The 23,458-nt window shown below is 41.9% G+C and overlaps 1 protein-coding gene across 3 annotated transcripts in view; it reads left to right on the plus strand.

The window, feature by feature from the left end:
- Nucleotides 1-16,417, plus strand: part of CDK17 (cyclin dependent kinase 17) — a 228,630-nt gene extending 212,213 nt beyond the window's left edge. For all 3 annotated transcript variants that reach the window (XM_040344235.1, XM_040344234.1, XM_040344236.1), the window contains 4 exons: nucleotides 7,234-7,276; nucleotides 10,276-10,366; nucleotides 12,984-13,061; nucleotides 16,218-16,417. In XM_040344235.1, coding sequence (XP_040200169.1) covers nucleotides 7,234-7,276; nucleotides 10,276-10,366; nucleotides 12,984-13,061; nucleotides 16,218-16,255 — 250 coding nt within the window. In that variant the 3' untranslated portion in view covers nucleotides 16,256-16,417. The remainder of the gene's footprint in view (nucleotides 1-7,233; nucleotides 7,277-10,275; nucleotides 10,367-12,983; nucleotides 13,062-16,217) is intronic.
- The last annotated feature ends 7,041 nt before the right edge of the window (nucleotides 16,418-23,458 follow it).

Raw genomic sequence — 23,458 nt, forward strand, 5'->3', positions numbered from 1 at the left:
CAGAGTGCTATATGGGCCCAGGACAGTGGATCCTTCATAGGAACCCAGGGCCTGAAGGTCTAGACATCCCCACCGAGATGGGGGAAGATTGGGCCTCTTGCTTGGCAAAGTCCTGCGGCATGGAGCAGGTAAGTGAGGGGAAAACTTGCGGAACTTGGTTCTTAGCAGGTTTTTTCTGGGGGGTCACAGGGGACATGCCTAAAGTTATGCACTGCATCTGGCAAACTAGTCACATATCATAAAGATAGGATGGCTCTATATGTATTATTCCCCATAAGATGTGACCTCCCTTGTAGTGTTGGAAAAGCATTGAGTGGGGCCTGTGATATAAAAGTATATGTGTGTGTCAGAGAGCTGTGCTTACCTGCAAGCCTCCAGGCGATGCTCCATTCAGTCTTCCTCCTCACGGCCTGCAAAGCAGGCAAAACGCCGACCTCCTCATGGTTGCAGGCTGCAGTTTGCTGGAGCAGAGAGGTCCCTTCCTCCCAACCCCACCCCCCCCCTGTCGGGAGGGGCATTTCCTGTTTGAGATTGCTGGGGGGGAAGGGCGGGTCAGTGGCTTAAGGAAGGGGCGGCCCTTCCTTGTTTGTTCCATATAGCTCATTCAATACTTTGGAACTGAGGAGGAAAGACCAGAACGGCAAGCACGGGGCGCCGAGGACACACAGTGGCCAGAAAGAATATTGCAGTCTTCAGAAAGACTGTTTTCAAGCCTAGGAATAGGCTGTTTCTTTTCCATCTCATAGTTTTTCTTGCAATACTACTCAGGGGGACAGAATGTTTTTTCTTTCCTAGATTTGAAAAAAAAAAAAAAAAAGTGTCATCTAGGGGAGAGGAAGCATTTTTTATCCCCCAAACAGGTGTTTGGGCATTTAACTATTTATAAGTCCCAGGTACCAATAAGTAGCAGGTGTACCTCGGTATTGTACCATGGCATCAAAAAACAAGGGTACAAGAGGTGGGGATTCCCCCAGAGAGTCTGAGGTCTCGGACAATGCTATGCCGCTGCTTTCCCCACAGGGAGCCTTGGGGCCATCGGGATCTGGGGCTGGAGCTGACGCGGGTCAGTCCAACCCTAAGATGGTCACGGAGGAGGTATTACTCACCTCTTTAAAAGAGATGCAGAAAAGCATGGGTAAAATGATAGCCGCAGCTATGCGGGGCAGTAAGCGGAATAGATCTCCGTCGCCCGAGCGCGGACCCTCAGAAGAGGAGGTCCTTTCCTCAGGGGAATTGGACGACCTCTTGGACAAGGACCAAGTAGGTTCAGGGATCGAAGATCCGGATACAGAGGAGTCTGGGGCAGTCTCCCTGAGGGAGAGCTGGTGGATTCAAGGATTGTCGGACTTGGTCCATAGGGCATTCAACTTGCCAGTACCAGATCTCCAGGTATCGACGGTTTCAGCTTTGGGCTCACTGAGGGCGCCTCAGAGCAATGCTGTGTTTCCGATCCATCCTCTATTAGAGGGAGTTTTGTTCCAAGATTGGAACAAGCCAGATAAGATCTTCTTACCACCTAAGAAGTTCTCTGTCCTATATCCTATGGAAGAAAAATTTTCCAAAAGATGGGCTACTCCTGCAGTGGACGCAGCCATCTCATGTGTTAACAAATCGTTAACATGCCCTGTAGAAAACATACAGGTGTTCAAGGATCCAGTTGATAAGCGCTTGGAAGCACTACTTAAGAACTCCTTCACTACTGCAGGGGCAGTAGTACAGCCAGCTGTGGCTGCGATTGGGGTCGCTCAAGCATTATCGGATCAATTTAAGCAGATGCTTAAACTTATTCCTGCCCAGCAGGCAGAAGAATTTTCGGATGTCCCTAAGGCCATATGTTTTACGGTAGACGCAATCAAGGATTCTATCCAGCAAGCGTCACGTTTATCGTTATCCCTTATCCATATGAGAAGACTCTTATGGTTAAAAAGCTGGGAGGCTGAGCCCCCATGCAAGAAGCTCCTGGTAGGGTTCCCCTTCCATGGAGGACGACTCTTCGGAGAAGACCTAGATAAATACATTCAGACCATTTCAAACGGCAAGAGTACTCTCTTGCCAACTAAGAAGAAGGTTCAGGGGCCTGCGTTTAAACGACAGTATTCCCCTGGGCAGGGGCCCTCTAATGCCAAGCAGTATCGACGGCCTCCTGCAAAAGCAAACTTCGGCTTCAACAGCAAATCACAAGGACAGGCTGTTAGAGGCAAAAGGCAGTGGTTTCGCAAACCAGCAAAACCAGCCCCCAAGCCAACCTTATGAAGGGGCGCCCCCACCCACGAAGGTGGGGGGAAGGCTGCGACTCTTTTCAGAGATTTGGGAAGCCAGCATTCCCGACGAGTGGGTACGGTCTTCCGTGGCCACAGGCTACAAATTAGATTTCCTAAGGTTTCCTCCTCCTCATTTCCAGGAGTCGAGGATTCCAAACGATCCGCCTCGGATTCCGGCCAGTCCTGGAACAGGGGCTGGGTTTCTACTCCAACCTATTCATCATCCCCAATGGAGATGTCAGGCCAATTTTGGACCTAAAGATGGTAAATGCATATCTAAAGATCCGCTCATTTCGGATGGAATCCGTGCGGTCAGCAGCTGCCACACTCCAGAAGGACGACTTCATGGCGTCCATAGACATAAAGGATGCCTACCTTCATGTTCCAATTTATCAGCCACATCAAAGATATCTACGCTTCATGGTGGCTTCGCGTCACTTCCAATTCGTGGCGCTTCCCTTCGGGTTGGCTACGGCCCCCCGGGTGTTCACGAAGGTCCTAGCTCCGATCCTAGCCAAGCTAAGGATCCAAGGGGTCACGATCCTAGCATACCTGGACGACCTCCTAGTCATAGACCACTCGTCTCCCGGCTTGGAGCGAGCAGTGGCCCTCACGGTCCAATACCTCGAGAGGTTCGGCTGGGTCCTAAATCGAGAAAAGTCAGCTTTCCAGCCCACAAGGCAGTTGGAATATCTCGGCATGAGATTAGACACAGAACAACAAGGAGTGTTCCTACCTCTGAGGAAGGTAAAAGCCATCAAGGAATTAATCCTACTGGTTCTAAGCAAGAAAGAACCGACTATTCGCCTATGTATGAGGTTACTAGGCAAGATGGTGGCCACGTTCGAGGCGGTACCATACGCCCAGAGCCACACTCGCATCCTACAGGCAGCCATCCTGTCAGCATGGAGCAGAAGGCCACAGGCCTTGGATATCCCGTTGCCGCTCTTATCAAGAGTCCGACAAAGTCTGTGTTGGTGGTTAGACCCTCAGAATCTACTGAAGGGGAAGTCTTTCAGCCCAGTGGCTTGGAAGATAGTGACCACAGACGCCGGGCTGGGGAGCAATTTTGGATGGTTGCACTCGCCAAGGTACTTGGGCAAAGCCAGAGAAGCAGTTGCCCATCAACATCTTGGAGCTCAGAGCTGCTCGACTAGCCCTCAGGGCTTGGACGTCAAAATTGCAGGGGTTCCCGGTGAGAATTCAATCAGACAATGCCACGGCCGTGGCATACATAAATCACCAAGGGGGAACCAGGAGTCAAGCCGCTCAGAGAGAGGTGAGCTTGATTCTCCTATGGGCAGAGGCGCATGTGCCCTGCATATCGGCAATATTCATTCCAGGAGTGGACAACTTTCAGGCGGACTTCTTAAGCCGCCAGACTCTATGGCCGGGGGAATGGTCTCTGCATCCACAAGTCTTTCAAGCACTCTGCCAAAGATGGGGAGTGCCGGACGTGGATATCATGGCATCGAGACTCAACAAGAAACTAGACAGGTTCATATCCCGCTCAAGGGATCCGATGGCCTGCGGAACCGATGCGTTGGTTTGACCTTGGCATCAGTTCAAACTTCTTTATGCGTTTCCCCCGCTCCAGTTACTACCCCGCCTGCTGCGCAGGATCCGGGTGGAACACATACCAGTCATCCTGGTAGCTCCAGCATGGCCCAGAAGGGCATGGTACTCACTCATCCTAAAGATGGTAGTGGGAGACCCTTGGACTCTTCCTCTACGGCCAGACCTGCTATCGCAAGGTCCGATCCTCCACCCTGCCTTACGGCATCTAAATTTGACGGCCTGGAAGCTGAATCCCTGATTCTCAGGGGTAGAGGTCTGTCTCAGAAAGTAGTCTCTACCCTAATCAGAGCCAGGAAACCGGTCTCTAGGGTGATTTATTACAGGGTCTGGAAGGCCTATGTAGGCTGGTGTGAGTCCAAGCGATGGCTTTTCTCGCAAATTTACCATCGATAGAGTATTAAGTTTTCTCCAGCTAGGAGTGGATAAAGGATTGGCATTAAGCACAATCAAAGGACAGATTTCTGCTCTGTCAGTGTGGTTTCAGCGGCCGCTGGCCACCCACTCGCTGGTTAAGACCTTCCTTCAAGGGGTCTTACGTATTAGACCTCCAGTTAAATCCCCGCTTTGTCCGTGGGATTTAAATCTTGTTCTGTCAAGTTTACAGAAACAACCGTTTGAGCCGTTGGCTGAAATTCCTTTGGTTCTACTGACAAGGAAGTTAGTGTTTTTGGTTGCCATAGTTTCCGCAAGAAGAGTTTCGGAGCTAGCGGCCTTATCCTGTAAGGAACCATATCTTGTTTTTCATAAGGACAGGGTCGTTCTCCGCCCTCATCCTTCCTTCCTACCGAAGGTCATATCCAGTTTTCATTTGAACCAGGATTTGGTATTACCATCCTTCTTCCCTAAACCTACTTCCAGAAAGGAAGGGTTGCTGCATACCTTGGATATTGTCAGGGCCATGAAGGCCTATCTTAAAGCTACAAAGAAGATCCGGAAAACAGATGTGCTGTTCATTCTACCGGAGGGGCCCAAGAAGGGGCAGGCAGCTGCAAAGTCCACCATTTCTAGGTGGATTAAGCAATTAATCACTCAGGCCTACGGCTTGAAAGGGTTGCCTCCTCCAGTATCATTAAAGGCTCATTCTACTAGAGCCATGGGCGCCTCCTGGGCAGCACACCACCAGATCTCTATGGCTCAAGTTTGCAAGGCGGCAACCCGGTCTTCTGTCCACACGTTTACAAAATTCTACAAGTTGGACGTAAGAAGGAATACTGATACTGCCTTCGGGCAGGCAGTGCTGCAGGCTGCAGTTTGAGACCCTCGGATTCCGGGGGCTCCTCTTTTTTGAGTTAAATTTAAAATTTAAAATTATTTTTCTCAACTAAGTTGGATTTATTATGATTTGAGTATATCTCTAAATTAAATCCTTTTGTCTTGGAGATGTTCTCCCTCCCCTCATTGTAAGCATTGCTTTGGGACATCCCATATAGTAATGAATGCCGCTCTGTGTCCCGTGATGTACGATAAAGAAAAAGAGATTTTTAATACAGCTTACCTGTAAAATCTTTTTCTTGGAGTACATCACGGGACACAGAGCTCCCACCCCTCTTTTTTGAGGACCATTTTGGGAGGCATACTGCTTGCTACAAAACTGAGGTACTCCTCCTATGGGAGGGGGTTATATAGGGAGGGGCATTTCCTGTTTGAGATTGCCAGTGTCTACACCTGAAGGTACTCCATATAACCCATATAGTAATGAATGCCGCTCTGTGTCCCGTGATGTACTCCAAGAAAAAGATTTTACAGGTAAGCTGTATTAAAAATCTCTTTTTTTTTATGTACACCCCACTGCTGCCCGTGTCTAGGTCAGTGAAGGCGAACCTTGGCACCCCAGATGTTTTGGAACTACATTTCCCTAGATGCTCATGCCCTCTGCAGTGTAGTTGAGCATCATGGGAAATGTAGTTCCAAAACATCTGGGGTGCCAAGGTTTGCCATCACTGGTCTAGGTTAAGCCTCGTATACACAATCAGATTATCCGATGGGAATTGTCTAAAGGCAGGCGGTTGTTGGAAAATCCAACCGTTTGTGCGATCCATAGGACGATTGTTGTCGGATTTTCCACAGACAAATTTTGGATGGCATGCTTTAAAGTTGTCCGCCAACAAGTCCTTCGGACAAAGCTCCAAAGTACAAACACGCATGCTTGGAAGCAATGCTCGCCATAACACAACATTAGCAGAAATTGCCCAAAGGGTGGTGCTAAAGAGCTGAAAAAACATGTAGTTTTGTGTTTGTTGGCCGACAATTCTTTGCCGTTTTGTATGCAAGACAAGTTCATGGCCATTGCCCTTCGGACAAAAGTCCTACGCTTTGTCTGATGAAAATCAGACCATGTGTATGAGGCTTAAGTGCGACTTCACACGCAGTACACATGCCCTAGATTCATATACCTGTGTACAACAGGTACATGAATCTGTCCCAATATAATAAAGTTTCAACTTGGTGCCATGCTATGAAAATGCTAAACCTTATTTCCAATTAATCGTGTGGAATCAAATACAAAACCGATGCAATCATGTACAATAAAGTGGGTAGGTGTGTGCACTAATAAGTATTTATAGACCATATGGGCTGTATGGATTGCTGATGCACAGAAGTTTTGAATTACTTTTATCTCAATTAAAGCAAAATGGTTTTGGGTATATATCAGTGGGGAAGTGCAGCTTGCTTTCTGGTGTATTATTCTTATTAAGATCCGTTTGAAACACATCTGCGATCTTTCATGTTCAATATCATGTGCGTTTGACCTGCAGTTGACATGCTTCTGACTTGCATTTGATCCCATCCAAACTTTTGCATTCCTGTCGACGTTTACGGAGGAGAAAAGCAGTTCAGACATGAATGGAAATGCATCTATGGCCCTTAAGTTGGGTATACACGCTGAGGTTTTTATTTTATTCAACCCTCAAGTTAAATGAAGAAAACAAAAAAACCTCACACATTCCCGCATTAACGATGCGTGAGCAGGGATCTCCCGCAGCTGCTCTATTGTTTTCTGACAGCAGGTACTTGGAATATACTGATCAGCGCTGCAGCGGCTCTTCGAATGCTGGTTTTCCTGCAGGACCATTCCACGGTGACCCACTTTTGTAGAACAGAGGGGTACGCCCAGACTGAAACTTGGCCAGTTCCAGCTGAACCAGACAAATTTTGGATATGTGTATCCACCCAGCTCAACAGTGGTCTGTTACAGTGTTTTGTTGGCTACACAGCTGCCAGGATGTTCTGAGCTAACATGGGAGACGCTTAATTTTCAATACAAACTTGTGCAAATGTTAACTTACCTCAATAGTTGTTGAAAAACATATAATTCTTTAGTTAGATTTTGTGTGATATCTGCAATGTTATGTCTTTATTATGCTGACATTTTTCTTGTGTTATGTTTTTGTAGGTTAGATTCGGAAGGAATTGAGTTATTAACACGGTTTCTTCAGGTAAGAAGTGCCAACAAAATTGGATATTTACAGTTTCCATGTGTCTTTAAAGTGTAAATTTATGTAAGGGTTAGTGATTGGCGCTTCTATCGTTATTCTGTGGATGTAGCCAAAGAAGGCCTTGTTACATGCCACAGATTGCCGGAAATTTTAACTTGCGGTCTGTGCAGATTTATGCCAATGGCAGTCAACCAACTGAACTGAAGTACTATTTCCATGGCTCCAAAGAAGAAAAATGAAATGTTTATACCAGTTATAGAAAGTCATTGCAGTGCTACAAAAAGGCAACTTTGAATTGCATACATTTACCAAGTAGGTGATGTAACAATTATCTTCATTTTATGGAAGGCGAGGAGTTTGGCTTTTCCTGTAGCCTCCAGGGGAGCAAGGAGTTGCCTACCGGAGACCAAGAGATGTATATAATGGAGTTTTTCAGCCTGTCAGCACTCACCCATTGTAAATCATCCAGTTCCGTATATTAGACATTTTTGGAGTGCTGCCATGCTTCCCTGTGTCGAAATTCCCATTGCCTGAACAGAAGACTTATGCCGCGTACGCACTATCATTTTTCGGCATGAAAAAAAACTTAGTTTTTAAAAAATCTCATTTCATATGATCGTGTGTGGGCTTCACATCATTTTTCAGGTTCTGAAAAACGACAAAAAAAATAATCGAACATGCTGCATTTTTTAACGTCGTTTTAAACAATGTCGTTTTTCGGGTTGTAAAAAATGATCGTGTGTGGGCTAAAACGAGTTTAAAAACCTGCGCATGCTCAAAAGCAAGTTATGAGACGGGAGTGCTCGTTCTGGTAAAACTACCGTTCATAATGGAGTAAGCACATTCATCACGCTGTAACAGACAAAAAAGCGCGAATCGCCTTTTACTAACACGGAATCGGCTAAAGCAGTCCAAACGCGAATGGAACTTCCCCTTTATAGTGCAGTTGTACGTCACCGCGCTTTGCTAGATCATTTTTTAAAAACGATGGTTTGTGGGCAACGTCGTTTTAATGATGAAGTTGGAAAAACATAGTTTTTTCAACATGCTGAAAAACAACAGGTTTTTTTTCATGCTGAAAAATGATCGTGTGTACGCGGCATTAGAGTGCTCAGTGCTTTGATCAAAACCTGTGTGTGCTTTACAGGGGCTGTCTCCTTATCCTTGCTCAGTTAGGTAAGCCATCAGTGACACTACTACGCTGATTTACAATCACTCAAATATTTCAAGCAATTGATAAATAGGAGTATAAATTCTGTTTGCTGGACTTAGCAGATGAGTCTCAGGCTTTGTGGGGTTTTAATAAACACTTCCAATTTTACACTGACACTTTTCCACATTTGGGGGATTTCTTTGATTGGGAAGTGTAAAACTGAGTCTCCACTGCTCTTCATATGGGTTAAATCTCAAAACAGTTTTAAGATAGGCTGATTACACATTATTCTGATGCCAAGTGAAACATCAGTCTAGTTGTTGGGCCTCTTACAGCGTACTGCCTTAAATTGAGCTCAGGAATTCTCTAAATAATTCAAGGTCTTGTAATATTAACACTATATTACCATAAGTATTGCCTTTAAACACACATGCACTTTTTTGGCATCCCAATCTTAGTTCATAGTGTTCAATATTGAGTTGGCCCACCCTTTGCAGCTATAACAGCTTCAACTCTTCTGGGAAGGCTGCCCACAAGGTTTAGGAGTGTCTCCTGGACTGGAGAACATGGTCTGTTTCTGGAAACTGTCCAACCAACCAAGGTATAGGAGTGTGTCTATGGGTATGTTTGACCATTCTTCCATAAGCGCATTTGTGAGGTCAGGCACGGATGTAGATGAGAAGGCCTGACTTGCAGTCTCTGCTCCTAAGTCATCCCAAAGGTGTTCTATCAGTTTGAGGCCAGACCAGTCAAGTTCCTCCACCCCAAACTCGCTCATCCATGTTTTTATGCACTGGTGCACAGTCATGTTGGAACAGGTGTAGGGGTCATACCCAAACTCTTCCCTCAAAGTTGGGAACAAGAAATTGCCCAAAATATCTTGGTATGCTGACGCCTTCACTGGAACTAAGGGGCCAAGCCCAACCCCTGAAAAACAACCCCACACTATAATCCCCCCTCCACCAAATGATTTGACCAGTGCACAAAGCAAGATTAATAAAGACATGGATAATCGAATTTGAGGTGGAGGAACGTGACTGGCCTGACCACAACCCGATAGAACACCTTTGGGATGAATTAGAGTGGAGACTGTGAGCCAGGCCTTCTCATCCAACATGAGTGCCTGACCTCACAAATGCACTTTTGGAAGAATGGTCAAACATTCCCATAGACACACTCCTGAACCTTGTGGGGAAAGCCTTCCCATAAGAGTTGAGGCTGTTATACCTGCAAAGGGTGGGCCAACCCAATATTGAACCCTACGGACTAAGACTGGGATGCCATTAAAGTTCATGTATGTGTAAAGGCACAATCTTTTGGTAATATAGTAATGATTGATTACCTCATCCTTCCTGTGTAACCTCTCCTGTTATGCTCTGGTCTTAAGAGTATTAGCAACAAATAACAGAGTGTTAATAGATTTTCTATTTACGTAGCAGCTAGAAATCTACATTAAAGCCCACTGATAAGCGGTGCAGCATATGGGCTATGACAAAAAGTTTATTGCTGGAGATACTAATTCTTATCTGATTTTACCACTGCTCTGCATTGCAGTTTATAGCTTGCTTTACAACAGTGACCAGCTTTGTCTTATAGTTTATATCTTTTGATGGTGTGTTTTTTTTTTCAGTCCCACAGTTTTCCAATGTATCTTGCTATCTTTAGCAAACTGCTTGCCCAAGAATATTTGTGTGCAGTAAACGCAGTGCTTTTCTGTCACCACACAAATGGAAGGGTCTGGGTCTATACAGTACATTCCCATAAGATGCTTTGATTTTATGCTTATAGTGCCAGCTTTGACCTTCAGATTCTGCAGTGTTTTATAACACCATTTCATGTTTTACAGTATGAATCCAAGAAGCGGATTTCAGCAGAAGATGCTATGAAGCATGCTTATTTCAGAAGTCTTGGAACAAAAATGAATAGCTTGCCAGAAAGTAAGATCAATATATGAATTCATAACAGCTTCTCGCATTAGAATTGCAAACGATAAAAAAAATATATATTTGCTGGGAAAAATGTTTTAACCTTTTTTTTCTAAAGTGGGTTTTTAGATTTAAAAGTGTATCCAATCTTGGCTAGATGTTACCTGCGGTGCTCGCTGATGGATGCACTGTACAGGGTTTGGTTGCCGCAGCTAGCAGCTCTTAAGCTGGCCATACATGGATGGAAATTTGGCTGAGATCCGTTCTATTCATTGTATCAAAGGCCTTATGGTGGACTTATACTAAAAACAAAAAAATAGTCTTTGATCGTCCCAATTCCTTAATTTCATAAATGGTTAAAAAGTACTGAATTGCCTTTCCTTTCAAAACCGGTCCTCTGGAAAATCTAGCATTCAGTCAAAATAATTAGCTTTACTGCTTATAACAAACATCTATGGTGTAATTTGTTTCATGCGTAGGGGTCGTCTTTTTTAAAAGAAGAGTTTACTGTACCTTGTGGGGAATTTATTTCTAGTCTTTCTATGTTTTTTATTACCCCAATACGAAGGTAGTCGTTGGGTGTCAGACCTTATTTTTAACAAATAAGAAAATGAATTAACCATTCAAAGAAGAAAACAAAATGGTACACTAAATGAACTAGAATTTAGGGGGCTAAATATTGGGTTTGAATTTAGGGTTTGGACTTTGAGAGTTTCTTAATGTAAAGTGAGGATTAGATTAATTGTCAAGTTACCTTTCCAGTCTGCTGGTGCACTGTAACATATGGTATGAGTTTTGATACATCTCATTATTTACAGAGCTAAGCCTAACCGGCTCTTGAATATTTCTATTGGATAGTAAGGCTGCCCAACACGGGGATCTGGCAATAGTAACATGTAGGAGGCATGACTGAGTAGGGCAGCAGATAAAAGAACCAGAGAGATTGTCTTTCTCGGGTTTATTAAACCTTTGAGATGAGTTGTTGAAAGCCTCCATAGATGGATCAAGTCTCAGCTGGTTGAGTAGGCGCAGGCCGAGAATTGATCCATCTATGACCAGGCTGATTGTCTACTGATCGACTTCAATACAAGCAGACTGTCACATTTTTTGCATGCAATTACTGCCAGCTGCCACCGCAGAAATCATTGTGTTATGCTGGCAACCATCAAAAATGAGTGCATTTGAGGGAATCAAGTGATTTTCTGAAAGAAAATCGCAGCACCTATTGTTTGCCCTAACCACTAGCCTATTCTGAAATTTCTCATATACACTTAAAAATCATCATCTTTTTTTTTTTTTTTACTAGATAATTACTTAGAACCCACAAACATTATATATTTTCTGAATGCAAAAGCTTATATAAAAGCTATTTAGCCAATCGGATCGATTTTAGATTAGTCAGCATCACCTGCTGAAAAACGATACCAGGGTTATGACTGCGGCTGTAGCCATGACCATGGTAGAAACACTTTAACCAGAGGAGATATACAGGTACATTCATATGGGTGAAGTGGTCAGTCAATTCGCATATGAGGGCAAAAGGCAAGATTTTATGCATTTGGGTTATAATAATCCTAACAAGTTCTGTCTACAGTGTCATGGTTGACCCCAGGTGTTAACTCATTTGAAACTTGGTATGCTTGCTCTATTTCTTACATTGGGAGAGCTGGGTCTAGCCCACAAGGCAAGGATAACTTGCCACAAATGTTATGGCAGTGTTGAATTGTACATCTGTTAACTTGCTGTACATTTTCAGTGGCAAGATGTACACTTGAGGAGCACTTGAACCACAAGTTCTAGTTGACAATTTTCCAATTTGTAGCAAATTTGTGTGGCAACTCTCTAGCAAGAGCAAAGTTGCAGTGGTGAGTCGACAGCAAGAGCCCTGCAAGTCTACAGCATGAAAATTCAGCCACAGTGAGAGATGGTTACAGACCTGATCATTGTTTTTCCAGTGAAGCGGATGGTCACAATTGAAAACAAGTACTCCACCAAAATAACTTCTTGCTTTGGTGACAGGCTCCATGTACACGGGACGTTTTTACAACTGCTCCTAAATGATTAAACTTTACAGATGGTAACCCATATTTTAAAACGTCCGTTTTGCCGTGTTTACATGCCGAATTTGCGCTTAGAAGCGTTTAAAAAAATATATATATATTTTTTAAATGGCCAAAAATGATAAACGAAATGCGGGTTACTGTGTTTAGTCGCGGTTGGCGTCTGAAATGCGAAAATCTTCGTCTGAACCCATTTTTTTGCTTTTAAAGAAACACTGTTAAACGCAACTGCCTAAAAATGGCAATAAACGAGACGGTGTACATGGTCACATAGGATAACATTGAATGAGTTCAGGGGCAGTTGAAAAAAGCATCCAACTGCCTTTGAACGTACGTTTAGCAGTGTCCCGTGTACATGGGGCCTAAAACGTTGGATTTCCCCTTGGTTTGGTTAGAGTGAGGCCAGGGTAACGGACGGTCAGGTTTTTGTTGCGGTCTTTGTTCCTATTGGTATGATTTCCCCTCAACTATTTGTCAGGGCAGGAAGTTATTGGAAATTTGTCTAACAGACATTAGTTTTGTTTTTGTACAGTGTTAATAATAAACTGATGTCATGGTTCACTTTTTAGATATATCGATATTCAGTCTTAAGGATATCCAGCTGCAGAAAGATCCCGGCTTCCGAAATTCTTCCTATCCAGAGACAGGTACGTTGTTGGATTAGGGAAATGCATGGAATTTTTTTTTATTTTTTTTAGCATATTTGATTTAGAGTATGATTTTTAAGATATAATGCTCCAATATCTGTATAATATACTGTCATTTGTACAATAACAGCAGCAGGTATCTATGGATATGAAATTACTGTGTGTTTTAAATTATTGTAGTGATAACAAGGCAAAGGGCAATCTGCAGAGGATGTTTTTTCAACAGGTTGTAAAATCATTTGTGTGGGGTGCTTACACTCTAACAGCTCTGGTGCTTCTTGTAGCACGCCTACCAATACAGCTGATGAATGCATCCAGTATACGTGTCACTCATTGTGACCAGAGTCTTTTTTGTCCTTGAAATCTTTCTCAGCTGCATCACACATTGCTGGATTTTCTGCCCTACTACATTATTGCAAGATTTCTTGGCCCAAATCACTCCAATTATGAAAAAGGTGATGAGCGTGTCCGGTGCCTTCCTCTACTGATTATGTATCTAAATTGCCCATGACCTCTGAGCCCTCAGCTCCTAAGACTTGGTCTGAGAGAGACTGTTTCAGTTTCTAATAATGCCGTTTGCCCCCACTTTGAAACTAGGGCATTAGCTTGTTGCTTCTACTCCTTGCTATCCCTAGTCTTGGGACCTTTAAAGTCCCTAAGACTGCAAAGACTTTTCCAGTGCACCCCCTGTTCATTTTTTCTGAGATTTTTTTTTATATTGGCTGATAAAATGTTTGCTCCCCTGTCTGTTTTCTTTTGATCTGTTAATGAAAGCCCCTTTCATTTTTCAGCTCCTGCACTATCCATGTTCAGCACCCTCAAGCTTGGCACCCCCTCCATCCACAAATCCTGGGGCTCTGTCTGCTAAATCTAAAAATAAACCTTCAGTATGAAGGTGTGCCTCTACTTTCCATAGTGGGAGAGACATTTGTTAACCATACGTGGAAAGCTTGCATCACAGACCCCGGGGTGCTGGAGGTGGGTTACCAAGGGTTACACCTCGTTTTCTCACCTCCAACCTTCCTGTGTCACTGCACAGGATAGGAGATCTCTATTGAGTCCTCTGTGGTCTTCTGGATCAAGCCGTTCTTGCCCCAGTTCTATTGATAGGATTTTTTTTCAGGGGTTTTACGACGATGTGTTCTCTGGTCCCAAGCCCAAAGATGGAATTTGCCCATTCTGGATCTCAAAGCTCTAATTGTCTTCATGCAAGCTCAAATTACCCCATAAAATCCACCACATCACTCATCTTTTCCCTTTTACCAGGGAGATTATCTGGCTTCTGTGGACATCAAGGATTCATACTTGGATTTCCCCATCTTTTAATTTCATTGCTTACCGTGTTTTGTTGTTGAACCCCGGTGTTAACAGTTCATGGTCCTGATCTTGGACCTCTCAACTGCACCTCCAATGCTGTGCGCCCATGGTATACCCATTGTGGGATACTTGGACAACCTCCTGCTGAGGAAACAGTTTGTGCAGGCTCTGTTGGGAAATGTGGTCTTCACTGTTTAGGTGCTGCAGGGGTTAAGATGGATCCTGAACCTTCTAAATCTGTCGCTGGAGCAGTCTCCTCATCTTGAGTATCTGGATCATCCATTCACATGAGAAACTTTCCACATGCCAACCTTCGATTCAAGCTCTCCAGTCAACAAATTGTCTGACGCCACCACTTTTGCATGGAAATCCTGGGTCTGATGGTAGTCACCTTTGTGGATGGGGGAAATCTTTTTAGTTATGTTTTTTTTTCCCCGCTTTATTTTGAATCTGTAGATATATATATATATATATATATATATATATTTGTGTTTTTTTTTTTTTTTTTTTACGTTTTTATTGCTAATGCCTAAAACAGAGTTTGTTATTTAACATGTCACAATGCAAATTGGTTATGCTTTTTTTTTTCAGTTCCCCAGAAATCTTTTTATTTGTATAATCTTTACAACCACCTAAGTTAGAGGTGTGAAGTTAAGTTACTAGAATTCAAAATACGGCCGCTCGACTTGTGACTGGGAGAAAACCATGGGAATCGATCTCGCCTTGGTTGAGATCGCTTCATTGGTTGCCCGTAAAAGACAGAATCACTTTCAAAGCACTCTGTCTAACGCATAAGTGTATTCTGGGAAATGCCCCCCAATATCTATGCGAGAAACTAAAAGCTCACAACACCAATCGCTTTCTGCGATCCACCAACCAAAATCTACTCCAGATACAAGTCCAAAGGAGAATGAAGATTTGCGGTCCAAGGACCCAGACTATGGAACGCTCTACCAACCACCATCCGATTGGAGGTAAACCACCTGGCCTTCAGGAGAAAGATCAAGACCCATCTCTTCTGAGGGCCCAGGGAATGGATACCAAGCGCCCAGAGGCGATTCAGTTCGCATGTGTTGCGCTATATAAGTTTCTCACTCACGAATAATAATGTGCAGGGTCCAGTTCCTTGATGGCTTTCTTATTACAAAATTGTGCTTGGACAGTTTCACAGTCAAGCTGCTCTGGTATCTGCTTGCCTCCTAAACTAGTGCAGGAGAGGGTAGTTAAAAAAAAAAAATATGTAATCTGGGGAGGGGGGGGGACACTTCCCCATTACTTTCTGTGTAATCAATAATTTCCTCACTGAGAATACACCACCAGAAAAGCCTTTTTTTTTTTGTTGTTTTTTTGGATCGCGATGGGAAGTATTGCATACCTAGTCAAATTTTTTGCGCTGGGCTTTTTGTGGTCTGTGTCCACATTTGGAGAGATTCTCTTGTCTTCTGTGGTCACAGGAAAAGGACAACCAGTGAAATTTCCACATGGACACCACAATAAAGGAGGAGGTACTAACACCTCCCAGTTGTGTTCATTGTATATTCCTTTTCATATCAGTGGGACTGTAGTGTTAAATGGTAGGTGAAATGTTTTTGGTCATTTCTGTAATATGGATCTTCTGTAAATCGATCATGCTATAAAAAGCCATATAACTTAAAGTTAATAATACTTTTTTTAAGGGTATATGTCTATCTGTACATTAGTAGTAGTATAACATATAAAGATTTTAATTTATATTAATATTTAGTTATTCAGTAAGAACTAATTAACGACTTTGAATCAGGTAATACTTTTATTGTTTCTAACACTGTCCATCTTGTATTTTTCCTTGTTCTCTTGTAGGGCACGGCAAGAACAGACGACAGAGCATGCTCTTTTAAGATGTTTTTCCTATCACAGTTTCATATGTACATTGGAAGCTTCTATGGCAACTTTTACTTCTGGTGGACTAAGGACTATCTGTTTGTCGACATTGACCTGCCTACAGTGGGGTCGTTTTATTTCAGGCCTGCAGATTTCTATATATATATATTTTTTTTTTTCATTTTAATATTTGTTGTCACAGTGTGACAAAGCTTGTACAGTCGGTTTTAAGGTCTCTTCTGCTGTTAGAGCCAGTAGGTTACAGCTGTCAGTGTGGCTGCAATTCTTGTGCAGGACTGAGACACAAAGCGTTATTTATTGCCGAATCATTGCTGCTAAATGACTACTGTCAGAATATTTACCATAACAAACAGTTGAATGCCTGAAGAAGTTGCAGTGGCTTGATAATCTGTGAATGCATCATTTTTATTTTATTTTTTTTATTCCAAACACTTGTTTTGTTTTATGTTTTTTCCTTTTTAGTTTTATTTTATATTAAATTCTGTTGTTTCCATTCAAGTTATTTTTCCATTGCTCTGCTTTCAGTTAAATGGACCATGTTTGATATTTTCAGTTAGCATAAAAATTCCTGAAAGATTCATTAAGCTTATTTGGTAACCACGTGACCAAGATCATGAAGACTTTTTTTTATTTATTTTTTGTGGCAAGAGAATACTAGGGTGATCGAGAATGATGTTTTAAAGTATGTAAATGTGTTCAGGACATGTCTGGCAAAGAAAACATAACTTTATTATTTTTAAGACTTGATATTCTATTAGAAAATGTGTGTAATAGTGTGACTAAAATAAGCTTAAGTCCCCTTTCACACTGGGGCAAGAGGTGTGGTGATGGTATAGCGCCGCTTTTTTTTGAGGCGCTATACCGTCGGTGCGGTTTTAACCCCCACTATCGGCTGAAAAAGGGTTAATACCGCCGGCAATGCGCCTCAATGGGAAGGAGAGTTGGAAAGATGCTGCTAGCAGGACTTTTGGAGCGGTCCTGCTAGCACACAGCTCCAGTGTGAAAGCCCTCTGGCTTTCACACTGGAGAAATGGCAGCCGCTGTTTAGGGTCGGTTTGCAGGCGCTATTTTTAGCGCAATAGCGATTGGAAACCGCCTCAGTGTGAAAGGGGTCTAAGTGAAACAGGCCACATATGCTGCATTATCAATGTGCTCCATTCTATTTCTGGGTGGAGAAAGGCATGGTATTCTCCTATACAAAGTTTATTGTTTGTGACTTTGGTAGCAACATGTCCCCCATATTTTGTGCTATCTAGGCAAAGATTGACTGTAAGCATAGATTCCACCTCACTGATTCGATGCGTTCGGTGAAAATGTACTTTAAGGCCAGCTGAACCTAGTGATGAATGAAAATCTCCCCATACACAGTGGTTAAGACCCAGCAGGTAGTCAATCCTTTACTCCCTCTATTGAAAGGCTAAGAAAAGTATAGGGTGGCTCAAGCCCAATGGTGTACCTAAGCTGGCAGGTTAAGCAGACAATAGGCAAAAAAAGTTAATCTTTATCGATCACCATCGGTAACGGCAACTTTTTAATGCTATCACAATCTAACATTTGTCCCAGTTCATTAAAATACTGAATAATACATGGTACAAGAAGGGGTACAGACTTGTTTTTGGGGGTTTCTTATCTTTTTTTTTTTTTTTTTGCTGCAAATATTTGGGGAAATATTGTCAACTTCTAACAAATGAAGTAATAGTTTTCATTAACATGTCTTTAGAAAAGATTTGCGTTGCCCATACCAATTGATTTTTACTTTGTAGAATTTTTAGAATCCAAGTCAGAAAATCCTAAATGGTTGAAGGCCTTAACAATCCCTGCTAATATGGCTATACACATTACTGTCCGATTGTACAATTTCCTTTAGACTTACTAACAATTATGTAGTGCGAAAGCCTACCTGATCAAATATAATTTGAATGGATCATTTAGGTAAGCCATGTGCTACATAGTTACAAGTATAGAGAAGATTGTCTGATCAGATTATGAGTGTTTAGCATTAGAATTACAAGCAACTATGTAATGTAAAGCCGGGTACACATGGGCCGAATGTCAAGAGACGTCCCGTCCCAAAAAAAAGCATCCGACATTCGGCCCATGTGTATGTCTGACAGGCAAGCTTCTGTCAGACAAGCATGCTGGGAAAACTAGAAGCACTGGGCTGTCCCCCTGTCAGAACACAACAGCTCAGTGGGGGGGGGGGGAGATCAGTGTACTAATCTTGCATGGTTGGTACAGGGGCTCCAACCGAAGCTGACCATTTTTTTCTTTTCGTTCAACTTATAGGGTTAAACTAATAGTGTGCACCCGGTTTAAGGGTCTAAACAATTTGATCGATGTATATTCAGTCTGGTAGTTGCTAGTAAGTCTGAACCATTAACAAATAGAAAGGAATGGACTTTATGGGCACACTTTAAAAAGGTTAACAATTCTTATTAATGAAAAAATATTGAAGACACAGACAATTATAAAAAATGTAAATCTGTGACTAAGAAGTGTCTCAATGGCCAAACAGTGGCCCAGTAGTTGCTTGTAAGCTTAAAGTTTGCCACGTACATTACAAACGCATTAAGAAAAATTCTGTTTAGTCTCCTTTTAGATCTACGAAAACTATGTATTCTAAGCCCTGTCTAAACAATCGGTTCTGTTTTAGTACAGTCAGGCAAAGTGTGATTATTGGTAGATAAATGAGATTGTAATAGCCCTATGCAAGGTGTATGGCCAGCTTTATTAAAGACTGTGTTGTATCAGATTGCAAAATCCTGTAAGAATGGTAAAAATATGGGCAGCTGTGCAAGTATTGACACAATGCAAACAGAATTACAACTCTCAGTAACCAAATGTCATCTTTATTAGAAGCAATATCTGATTGGATGAGATCAGTTACTACATTCCACTGTTTGAATTTTTTTTTAATCCACCCAGATATTAGAATGGATTTTATCTGTAAATTCACAGCTGAAATAGAATGATTTCTAACTGGCAGTATTTATATAGAATTCAATTTAATCCAAGTAAGACCAGTATTGTAAAACTGTTTTCTGTAGCAACTCAGTCATTTGATATTCATTATTCTGAAATTAGTGTATGCCTAATTCAACAACTTTAATGGTAAAAATGGGAATAGTCTTCAACCACATACGGTAGTTGTGAAACACTCTTCTAATAATGAAAACCCTCTTGTACAAACGTTTAAAAGAATGACCAAAATGAAGGTATGTGCACATAATCATTGTCTGTCTTCTGTCTGCAGCCTCTTCTATATTATTGGGTAACAGTATTCCTTTTGTTCTTGCTGATAGAAATATTCATAGAAATTGCGCATTCCCTTTTAATCATTTATTCCGCCAGAGCTTCTGTGTGTTCTGGAAACCCAATTTGGGGAGTAGGCAGAAAATGAATGTGTGCATATACTCTGTAGAGTTTATTTCTCAAATGTTGGTTCTTTTGTAATTACAAATGAAAATGGATTTGAAATAAATTTGAGTCTCTGATAAAGTGGTATCACTAATGGGCAACAGTCACATATATAAAAATGTAAAACCCATTTCAAAGCAAGTCTATTAAAAGCGGATATTTCCATTTTAGATGGACAACATTGAGGGGGTGCATTAAAAATGCTGCCATGATTGTGAGTCACCCTTGTGATGCCTACAGTCGGTAAGTCAAGCATAGAACATACTCATTTATGAACCCACAAGGGTCCATTTCATCCAGTTCCTAATGAACCAGCCAAAGTTCACGCCATGCGTGGCCCTGTCGGCATCCCTTAATTGAAAAACCTGGGTGAACATTTTTTGGCCATACAGCGACTACATCCAAATATGCTGGCACGGTTTAGGTATTTTGACAGCCTGCAGTGTTTAGGGGTGGATAGAGGCATCGGTTGAATTTTTTTTCATTCTGCCTGCAGTATGAAAGAAAAGAAAATCTGTGTGTATGGCCAGTTTAACTTTGCTGGGGTTCCTATCATAAGAAGCTAGAGAGTGATCTGAACCCACCAGCACGTGAAATTCCAGTTTTTGGGAGGACTGACCCTTTATGGATGAAGCGTACATGATTTCAGAATCCAGAAAAAAATCCTGTTTTTCAAAGAAATCTGTCAGCGGTCTTTTATCGCTATAGTAATTGCTCATTGTAAAGAAAAAAAACTTTAATGCCGCGTACACACGATCAGGCTTTTGCCCGGCCAAATCAATCACATTGGAATTCTGACGGAATTCCATCGGAGAAAAATAGAACATGTTCTATATCTAAACTCCGATGGATTTTCATCGGAATTTCCGATGAAAAAACTCTGATGGGGGCAACACACGATCGGAATATCTGATGGAAAAAGTCAGTCTGACCTTTTCCATTGGAAATTCCGATCGTGTGTACGCGGCATAAGCAATATAGTTTACTGTGTATCCTCTCCGTGTTTTTCTCTTACTCGCTAACTTAATACCAAGTCAGAGCAGTGCAGCATTATGAGGATATTGAGAGAGCCAGCATAGGTACCAGAGTACACTTGTGGCAGACGTATTTCAGGACAGGAATCGTGTCCCTTCAACAATGGTGCATTTAATTTATTTTTATTATTTTTATTTTACAGCCAAAGCAGGTACAGCAGCCAGTCCAGCTATTTTACTGCTGAATTGTTGCTCAGCTTGTAAATATTTGGTTTATTGCGAAGTAAAAGGAAAAAAAAAATAGTTTGACCAAAAAATTGCTTCCAAGCTTCTGTTTTTTTTCTTTATTTTTTTATTTTATTTTTTATCTACACAATTTTTCAAAATTTGTATTGGAGCTGGTGTCTGTCATGAAAAGTATATTTTCTGCTGGCAGCAGTATTTCTGAAGGTTTGTGCTTACCTGTAAGCCTTTAGTACAAAAAATTAATAAAAATACTGTAATCACCCCACTCCCAAAAATGGTGACGTTAATCTCCACCTGGTGTATCCTGAATGAATTGTGATTTGCTTTTCTTTAATTCACCTGCATTCAGGGTCTTGCCACTAATGTTCAGAAGAGAAACGTGTCGTTTATTTAACAGTATTACGTGGACTTTTTTTTTTTTTTCTACTTTATTTGTGACTAGTGGTTGTGGAACACGTGGTTTTGTTTTCATTTATATAACCAGTATATTAAAAATGGTTTTCTTTCCTTTGATTTTGTTAGGACACAAACAAACTCATGTTAAAATAGCAGTGAATGTTGGACCACTACTACTTTTCATAAATTGTAAATCGTTTTAAATTAAGACAGAAAGAGAAATCTGTAGCGCTAACTGCTGTTTATTTGAAACTGACAAGCCTGTATTAATATTGTACTTTCTGAAGTATAAATATTCTGTGAAATACAATAGTCTTGTTTTGAATCTCATGGAGAAAATATTTCTTTGTTGTAAGGCACTTTCCATAAGAACTTCTTGCACAACAGAGGAACTTGTGAATTTTATTTTTTATTTTTTTTGTTTCATGTTTTTATTTTTTTTCCCTTTTAATTTTTGTTTTTATCCTCACCCCGTGGTGCTGATTTCTACGGTGTTTTATAAAATTGTCCAGGTTGAAATTAATAAACTGGTTCTTAAAAACATAACAAGTAGTGTCCACAGTTTCAGATTTGAACTATGAATTCTGTGTGAAGTTGATGCGGAGTTACAAGCACATGTTAGAGACCCTGTCACCAACTAAAAAAAATAAAAAATAATATGCAGGTAAAAGCACAGAAAAAATCAAGAAATAAAGCAGCATTTTACATTTTTGCAGTGCTTTTTTCTTCCTATGAATATTTTATTTACATGCAATGTGCCTTTGAAATTGCTAAAATATTGACAGATTTAATTCCCTAATACAGCACCCTTCCTTACATGTCCCTTACACCTCCCTACATTATCTTTTTATGTAGATGCTGGGGAAGGAGTGTAGGGGAATATGTTGGAGTCACTTGAGTGACAGCTCTGTCAGCTGTCACTAGTGCCAAGATGAGGGCACTCACTGGTGGCTTTTGGATGTCTACACAAGGGAGGCGTTTGCAAGTAAATAACATGCATAAAGTATGTTTAATTAACATATGCTCTTTTGAGAAGATTTTTCTTGAAAGGAATATAGTCGGGTGCCAAGGTCTCTCTTATAAAATGCATATTTTATTGTATTGTTACTTGCAACACATAATGTAATTCTGTTTAGGCATCCTTGTGGTCCCTGCACCCCTACCAGACAGCACAGGTTTGTCACCTTCAGTTCAGTTAGACATTATATTTTGTTCAAAGATCCACCCCTGGCCTGCAGAAGCAGCACACAAAGGTCAACCCTCTGCTCCCTCCCTTTTAAGACCTTTTTCACACTGTACTGATGTATGAGCATCAGACATTCCTGGCAGAAAAAAAACATGAGGATGGGCTTTATATCACTAGTGTGCATTTGCAAGTATGCACACACAAGCATAAAAATTCTTCTATCTTTATTTTAATGAAGGAAACGTGGCATATGTATTAAAGCGGAGCTCCACCCTAAAGTGGAACTTCCACCCATTGGAACCCTCCCCCCCCCCCTCCGGTGCCACAATTGGCAAATTTCAGGTGGGTGCAGATACAGGTATTTCCACCCACTTCCGTGCTTACTCTCTGTGGGTAGACTGCGGGCAGAACATCAGTTCCTGTGTGTCGTCGTCCCACTATCCCCCACCCTCCCGTTGTGTTCTGGAAAAACGCACAGCTCCCAGAACACAGCGGGGACCAGTGAAAGACGCGCAGCAGGGAACCGGGCAGTGAAGCCGCAGCGCTTCACTTCCTGGCTCCCTCACCACTGATGGCGGTGGGGGCAGCCGAGAGACGAGCGATTGTTTGCCTTCAGCTGCCGACATCGTTGGACTCCAGGACAGGTAAGTGTCCTAATATTAAAAGTCAGCAGCTGCAGTATTTGTGGCTGCTGGCTTTTTTAATATTATATTTTTTTTACAGCGCAGCTCCGCTTTAATGTCTCTCAAAAGCCCACTTCCAAACCCATCATAGTTTACCCACCTAGTGGTCCCCAGCCAATCTGTTCCTGTGGTTGTCACACCCTCTCTAAGCTCCCAGTTGGATGGTGTAGGAGCTTACGCAGGGTTAATGTCATTGATGACAATGTTTATGGCCAATGATTGATTGATCAGAGCATTGTATCCTGGAAAGTGGTAAGATTCTCCCACCTACTGGTAACACTGGGTGTTTCGCAATGG

This window comes from Rana temporaria, chromosome 3, assembly GCF_905171775.1.
Source record: "Rana temporaria chromosome 3, aRanTem1.1, whole genome shotgun sequence".
In the NCBI taxonomy this organism is placed as follows: Eukaryota; Metazoa; Chordata; class Amphibia; order Anura; family Ranidae; genus Rana; species Rana temporaria.